Here is an 8,489-nt window from a genome sequence, read left to right as displayed (position 1 = left end):
AGCCATTTAAAGTAAGCGTCATTTTACAGTGAGCAGAAAATGTCTCTCCACTAATGGTTTCACTCACAGCAGCGGCAGCAAATAATCCTGTGATGACTGTCAGTCACAAAGTCCCTTGATGAAGCAAATTATCTCCACAGTGGTTATTTGATGCTTTATACATGCATCACACTGGAGCCGTGCTAGCAGCACGACTCTCGGGGAATGTCAGTCCACCACTTCAAATATTTCAGCAATGATAAATGGATTGCCATGAAATTCTGTACTGGCATTCATGGTCATTGGGATGTTTCACCGAGTGCCATCATGTTGTTGTGTTGTTGTTGTTGTTGTTGTTGTTGTTGTTGTTGTTGTTGTTCTGAGGTCATTATAGGACATCTCTCACTGGAATATTACCTCAAGTATTATCCTGAAGGACTGTTTGATCTGTCACCTCGGATGAACTTTAACATATCAAAGTGTTGTAGGTTCAGGATTTAGATGATTGAAAATTATTTAGAGCTACCATAACATATCCAACAGTGGAAAGTATGTTAAGTACTGTAAGTACAAAATTGAGATACTTGTACTTTACTTAAGTATTTCCATTTGAGTATACTTCAGATGCACTAAAATGTTGTTGGAGTGGAAGTATATTGTACTTTCTACTCTACTACATTAATTTGACAGCTTTAGTTTCCTTAAAGATGAAGATTTGACAAAATGGATAAAATAACAAACTTTTTAAATACAACTTATTGTTAAAGATTAAGCCAGCTATTTCCAAACTTTTGGTCTTCTGATATCTTACAAACAACGGTACGTAGTCGGGGTTACATTTCAGATGTCTATGAGTTGTTAACAGCTCCACCAAATCGTGACTTTTCCCTCTAAAATTCTCAAATGGTTTCATTTCAATAAATGTTCAAATGATCCAATATCTCGCCAAAAATCAACAATCAGAGAAAAAGTCCAAAACCGGAAAACAATTTGTAGATCCAATTAATGATCTAAAAACCCCTCAGATTTATCTGCTGACACTGCTTATAAAACTGGATATATCAAACTAGCTCCACCTGCTGCAGCTACAACAGGAACATGCTGCTCACACACTGACACTTCAGTATTATGTCATACATAATAATATATCATATATATCATAGTCAGATGGACCAAACCGGTACTTTTACTTTTATGCAACTATATTTTGCTGCTAGCAATTATGTACTTTTAAAATAGGATTTTTCATGCGGGACTTTTATTTTTAATGGAGTATTTTAACTTAAATAAAGTATTTGAATACTTTGTCCAACACTGAGAATAACATATCAAATATTCACTGGATAACAGTAACAGGAAACGGCTTTACACTGCCAATGATTTGCAAAAGTGCTTCATAAATAGGCGGGAATTATATAATTTTATGGCTGCCTGTGTCTTGTCAGTAAATTTGGATTTCAGCATTTACAGGTTATTTGTTTTTTTGTTTTTGTTTCATTTTTCAACTAAAAAAAAACAACAACAGTAAAGTTATCCCTAAAAATAACATGCAATGTCTTGTGAATTCGTTAATTAAATGATGAGGTGACATTTGAATCCACTGAGGTACTGTATGTTATGAAGTACATTATTGCAGCTTGTCACAGAACAACAATGAGCTTTATTAAATTTCTAATCTCCCAGGTTGCACCACTAGTGTCAAAGTTCCCACAGCTGCAGTCTCTCGGTATAATCAGAGGTGTGTTTATGAGCTCAATAGCCGGCTGCGTACGCCCACTTCCGAGGATCTGACTGAGCATGTAGTCCGTCATCATGACGAACGACCGCCTGCACCACTGCTCCGGTCGATTGGAGGAATTCTGTCTTGTGATTCTTCTTCTCCAAACCCTCCAGGATGTTCTATAAACAGACGTTTACGTACATCAATACAATTTGTTTTTTTTTAAATCCCCTTGGGGATTAATAAAGTAATTATCTATCTATCTATCTATCTATCTATCTATCTATCTATCTATCTATCTATCTATCTATCTATCTATCTATCTATCTATCTATCTATCTATCTATCTATCTATCTATCTATCTATCTATCTATCTATCTATCTATCTATCTATCTATCTATCAATAATGCTGTGGTGTGATGTGTGTATTTTGTAAAACTACTTTTAATAATTAAAAAAATCTGAGAAAATAGGATTAGGACGAGTCGATTTAGTTTTTATTGTTGCCGGAGCAACAATGAGGAAAAGCCGATGCATTTCTGAAAGATATTATATCAGGAAGCGTTCGCAGCATTCAGTAAAGTTTCCTCTCCGCAGGTTTCACAAACTATTTAAAAACATTATAAAACCAATCAGTCAGTATTTGCTGTCATTTTGTAAACAGAGACAACATTTGTTAATATGCTTATTTTTAGTCAGACCACAAATTAGAATATTGGCATTCTGTTGTTGTTGCATTGTATTGATCCCTGAAGGTGAATGTGATGAACAGAGTCTCTGGTGCTGGTCGTGGCAGACGTATAAGGATTCAGTGTCTGCTGAGGTTTTGGATGAATTATTGTCTCCCTCCATTTCCACACCACCCTGCTATTAGTTACATATATCAATGTTGTTTGCTTTTTGTGACACTCACTTTGTCAAAGTCGGGCTCTGCTACAGTGGCGTTGGGACTCAGCTGGTTGTGAAGCCTCGGATCTGACACGGCTTTGTTCAGGTCGTACTTGAAGAACAGGGCATTCAGAATCACCTAAAACAACAAACATTTCAAACAATGATCATTTAAAGAGGAAAGAAGTTCACTGCTAATTCGTCTACTTAATGACATTAAATATGAGCAGTTTACACCTTGTTGTCTTACCTGAGCAATAGAAGTAGTGATTTTTGTTCCTCCTGAACCTCCGACCACCATCTTAACATTGTTGTTTTTGTCAAAGAGGATGGTTGGACACATTGAAGACATTGGCCTTTTCCCTTTTAACACAATTTAACGGTTAATTAAGCGCAAATAAAACAAGTGTATGTTCCTTTGCTCCTTTGTCATAGTCTCACAATCTATTTAACTTCATGCAGAAAATACATTATTTGATGCACAATGCCAAGAAGGACATGCTGACATCTGTGTTTCTTGGTCCAGTCAGCTGTTGAAAAGCTAATCTATCGTGTTGAGAGACCCGTATGTGTGTTTCTAGAGGCATGAATGTGAATGTCATGATCTAACCTGGCCTGATGAAGTTGTTCGGTGAAGGAGGCACACCAAAGCCGTTTGTGATGAGTGGGGAGCTGAAGTCGTCCATTTCGTTGTTTAGAAGTATCCCAGTTTGTCTTGACATGACTTTGGAGCCCAAACTACATGAAAACAAGAACTGTTAAGATATCAGGCCAGTTGTTGGCATAACACTGATTAGGTCATACGTTTCCTGGTGTATTAGGCAGGTCATACAATTGGTTGATGGTGCTGGTGGCAGCCACAGCGCTTCCATCTTCTGCTAGTACAGACAGGTGTGAAGTCCCATGGTTCTCAGGCAGGTAAAACTCGGGCTCGTAGTAGTTCATGTGATGTGTCGTGTCATCAGTGATCTTTTCACGGAGGTCATTAGCAAAGGAACTGGAAGTCAAATTCTGGATGAGCTTTAGGGAAGAAGAATTAGTTAGATTCAAATGCAGTACTTTAACTATGAATAGACATGTGCCAAACCTTGAAATGACATATCTAAATCTCAGAGTCACTCCAAGTAATTTTGTAAAATAACCTGGTAGTTGCATCTACTTGCTGGTACTTTGCCAAGAGAATAATCTTTTTATGTTTGTTACTGTAAAGGTGTGGAAATTCAGAAGTAGGCTCATTTTATTTCTGTCCAATCAGGCTGTCTCCAACAGTGAATTCCTTCAGCCTCAAAGTTTCGTGCAGCTCAGCTCAAAGTTGACCAAATTTGACATTTGTCACACACAAAAGGTACATTTCATAATAATGTGAATACACCTTTAGCTGCTCAGCATTGGAAATTATTTTCAAAATTTACAAGAGGAGCTAATTTGTATGTGTTTCAAGCAGACATGATCTTACATCTGTGATGTTGAGGAACTTCGGGTCTCCGAGCAAGGTTCTTTTTGCATACGCGAAACGAAAGGCCTCCACAATGCGATGGTAGGTTAGGATCTTTTTCTCAGCGCTTGCCACACTGTCTGAGGTGAAGTTGTACCCTGTAGAAAATACAACAGTCATTAGCAATCAATTTAAAGTCCAGCCTCACCCATCTGTCTTCATTCAGATGGCGGCTCAGGTGGGAAAGGAGACAGACGAAATGAACCTGACCCAAACTGTTGCTGTGTTTTTATTTAGTGTGAAGCTGATGGGACCACCGAGGGCAACAGGAGGAAGGCTGAGGGAACCAGAGAGGTTTGGTTTGATGGGTTTCAGCTGTCGGACAGAGGAAGGAGTCACGCTAATTCATCAGGATGAAAGTTTGGACCAGTGACTGAAATGTGTGTGTGAAGCTTTGACCGCTCAACTGTGTCCAATTAGAGATAAATTGGCCAGATTAGTGTGAGGGTGTGAGGCAGAGGGGCAGCGAGTGGGTGGCCAGTCCGAGGAAAGGAAAGGTTTGGGGAGATTAATTATTTTAGAAGGAGGTTGCTCATCTAATCCTCAGAGGCAGACACTGAAGCATTGAGACGGTGTCTGCACACACCAACGGCTCGGCTTTATGGCCAATGTTTAAATCTATGACCAGCAGCTAAATCAGACAGATAATGATGTACAGAAGTGATATACGTCATGGTTATATGATGAGACTGATAAATGAAAAATGTAGGAATAATGTGATAAGCAACATCCATGAGATTTTCTGCAGAGTATCTCAGGTATGAAGACATTGACTGCACTTATCTTTGAATCTAAATTGCTAAAATAAGCCAAAATCTCATCTGTAAGTGTAAGGGCAAAACGTGACACTGACACGTGTGACACTGACATGTCCTCTTGTGGCCTACCAGGTGTATTACATGTTTTGCATGATACCTTCAGATTTTGTCTTTGCTTATATCCGGAATCTTATTTGTTGCAATTGACAGAAAATTACAACTCTGTGTTTTACAATGTCGTCAAACTGCTCTTTAAGTCAGAAAAGCTTTTTATTTTCAGAGTGGAGTTAGCCTAGATCAACATGCTGCTTACAGCTGAGTCTTCTATGTGAGAGCGACTGGCAGAGTGAAGGCAGCTCACATTAAAGCACATTCTCTCCCACTCGGGAAGGTTTTTGGATAAAGCATCAAGGCTTACCATTCAGGATGTTTAATATCAGCGATAGCACGGGGCCGCTGGCGGGGGCATTGGGAACAACCATGGTGTACTCCCCCACAATCACCCTTAAAGGGTTCTCATCCACGACTGGCACATAATCCTCCAGATCCTCCATTGTGATGATACCGCCTAAACACACATTGACAAACACTGTGAATGCACACTTTGACAGAACTGGTAATTCAAATCCCCGTACCCTGAAGACTAAATGTGCAGAGGTGCGTGTGAGCATATGCATACTCTGTATATATATATATAGTATATTTAGCCTTTGGTCTTTTAGCAAATTATTATTTGGGAAATTTGCAGTGGTAATATTGAGAAGAATGATAATGTATTTTTCTTTTGTGAGTACAGGAACATGATTTAATGTGTGGAAATGTTTGTTGTGATTTTAAAGAAAGTCTACTCTTACAGAAAAAATACATGTATGTGCAAAAACTTATGTGATCTCATGTGATCTCGTGATCTCATGTGACACATGTTTGTGCACATTGAAAACGTGGTTTTGGAACATTATCATGGTGAAATGTGTGAAGATCAAACTTGTTACCACGTTATTATATGTTGCAGCATGTGGTTAACATGTGTTATACATGTGATTCACATGTGTCCCATGTGGAAAACATGGGTAACTCATGTGTTTTCTTTAAGGGTGGATTTAAAAGATGAGTCTTGTTTCCAAATTCCAAGAAGTGAAAACTCACTATTGCTGCTGTTAATAGTTGGCTTGTTCTGTGTGTTTCTCTGAGTCTGAATTCAAGTCAACATAGTGCATTATATACTGGAACAATATATACAGTGAGTGCAGCGTTCTTGATGTTGGGACCTAATGAGGAACAGGAACTTTCTTTAAATGATGTGACTTCATACTTTTGGTTATATAATTGACCATCGGTCAAGCATTTTTCTAATCTAAATGAAAGTGTTGAGAGCTTCAGGATTCATTTATATGACGACTATATGAACAAAAGGTACCCTTTTTTTGGACGTTTAAAAAATACTACCTGCTGCCTGAATATCTGTCACAAGCTTCTCAGCCAGTGTTCCCCTGTAGAACGAGTCAGGACCTTCTTCAGCTATTCTCCTATAGGTTTCTGCTAGCTTGGGAAATGTGATAGTTTCATTTTCTTTTAGGACGTCACCATTCTTCCCACAAAACACTTCACTGAAAGAAGAGAGATTATTTAAGACGTATAGTATTTTAAGTTACAGTCAAATAACCAGATTCAGTGATTAAAGGGGACTTCCTCTCACCACAGGGCTGTATTATTCATGATGGTGGTCTTGTGTCTGGACAAGGCAGAGGCAAGCGCTCTGCCCAGAGGAAATCCTTCTACTGCAAGTTTAATGCTCGGCTCAAACAAGTCTTTCCAAGGCAGTTTACCATGTCGTTGGTGTGCCATCTTGTAACCTCGAATCTCCCCTGGTACAGCAATGGACAACCCTCCTGAAATAAAACCAATTCATATTATAGTCATACTGCTGCCTCATAAGTTATTCAGACATTATTTTAGGCCACTAATCTTTCTATCTTTATTACAAGGTAATCTTCTTTACTGCTACAACTGATTTCCATGTCTGATAGCGCTGGGTAAACATTACCTTTCTGGGACAAATCTGTACTATTCCCAAACATGTTCTCCGTTGCATTACGTGGTGCCGTCTCTCTGGCATCAATGGTCTCAACTGTCCCTGTGTACAGTAGGCATCATATATCAGGAAAGGAATTCAGGGTCCTGATGATCAGGAAGTTGTATGGACTTGTGTTGGTGGGAAAGCAAACAACAGAGAAATGTTGTGGTGGAGATGCGTGTTCGAGTGAGCGTGTACCAGTTTTTGCGTTGTAGATGGTGAAGAAAAGCCCCCCTCCTATGCCCGTACTGTGAGCGTTCATTAATCCAACACACAATAAAGCAGCTATAGAGGCATCTACTGCAGACCCCCCTTTCAACAGCACGTCTCTGTGATCACGATAATGGAAAAACACATGGGGAGGGAAGGAGATTTGTTTTTACACATATTAAGACTTAAGATATTAAGATTCTGTGTGGGCAGAGACAGAAATAAATAAAGCAGATTCATTTGCTAAATCTTTGTGTGTGTGTGTGTGTGTGTGTGTGTGTGTGTGTGTGTGTGTGTGTGTGTGTGTGTGCGTGCGTGCGTGCGTGTGTGTGTGTGTGTGCGTGCGTGCGTGCGTGTGCGTGTGCGTGTGTGCGTGCGTGCATGCGCGCGTGCGTGCGTGCGCACATGCTAATATTGCTGTATGTGCAAGCTACTGTGCATGTTTGCATAAATCTGTTTCTTTATGGGATCAAATTAAACAAACTCTCACCTGCCGACCTCTGAACACATCCCAGCATCTGCTGCCACAGCTGCCTTCAGGTACGACTTCCTTCTCCCCACACCGAAGTAGACACCCACAAAAGTGGCAACAGATGCCAACAGCAGCATCGCCAGTGCAATAATTATTGTTTTCTTTACCATTTTCTTAACTCAATCACCATAAATCATGTATTTAATACCTGACAAAGAAAAAAAACATAATTTGTATTTTAAAACGTATGAAAATACAACTGCAAAATGCTGCACTTTGCAAAACATATAACAGAAACAAGTCAAACCACCAAGAATTACACATCAAATAGATCAAAAATATTAATAATTTAGAAATTACATATAATACAAATGTCATACAACACAGGTTGAGAAATGTTACGTTGAAAATGTCAGGCACTGTGATACCACACATGACAGTTCAAACTTACAAGGTTTACTGAAATATCAGTTATATAAGAAGGTTGTATAGAAATTCCTCCATCAATCATTACACTGAGATTAAACTCTGAACACCAGGCTGTTCAAAGAAAAGGTTGATTGATTAGAAGAATAAAACATTCTGTTCACGCAGCTAACTGGTGATCAAATAAATACTCAGGTTGACATGTATATTTAAAATAATGTAGCATACAGAAATGACAGATGGATTTTGAAGTAGCTGTGTATTCTGACAAAGTGAAGTTGTCTGAATCATACGGTTTTGTATTTTTGAGATGATCTGACTGTGAGGTAATCAGTGAACCCTCCTGGTTCGGCTTTCTGCAGCAAATAAGGCAAATGAAAGCAGAAGCCCGCAATATTTTAGCTGAATAATACCTCCGAACCCTGAAGCCCGTACTGTCATGCAGATTCTTTGGTCTGTCAAAGG

General features: G+C 39.1%; 1 protein-coding gene across 1 annotated transcript; it reads right to left on the bottom strand.

Annotated features, from left to right (window-relative positions):
• Positions 1-1,657: 1,657 nt before the first annotated feature.
• Positions 1,658-7,768, bottom strand: ggt1b (gamma-glutamyltransferase 1b). The gene is made up of 12 exons (XM_069147135.1): positions 7,617-7,768; positions 7,115-7,245; positions 6,887-6,976; positions 6,539-6,731; positions 6,289-6,449; positions 5,261-5,410; positions 4,046-4,182; positions 3,422-3,609; positions 3,200-3,327; positions 2,840-2,952; positions 2,615-2,728; positions 1,658-1,878 (listed from the first exon to the last, which is right to left on the bottom strand). The coding sequence occupies exons 1-12, from the start codon at positions 7,766-7,768 to the stop codon at positions 1,732-1,734; spliced, it is 1,704 nt and encodes a 567-aa protein (XP_069003236.1). The 3' UTR covers positions 1,658-1,731.
• Between the last annotated feature and the right edge of the window lie 721 nt (positions 7,769-8,489).

The sequence above is a fragment of the Embiotoca jacksoni genome, unplaced genomic scaffold, assembly GCF_022577435.1.
Source record: "Embiotoca jacksoni isolate LCO1_2020_lvr unplaced genomic scaffold, fEmbJac1.0.p SCAF_131, whole genome shotgun sequence".
Taxonomy (NCBI): domain Eukaryota; kingdom Metazoa; phylum Chordata; class Actinopteri; family Embiotocidae; genus Embiotoca; species Embiotoca jacksoni.
This window is presented reverse-complemented; position numbering and strand designations above follow the sequence as displayed.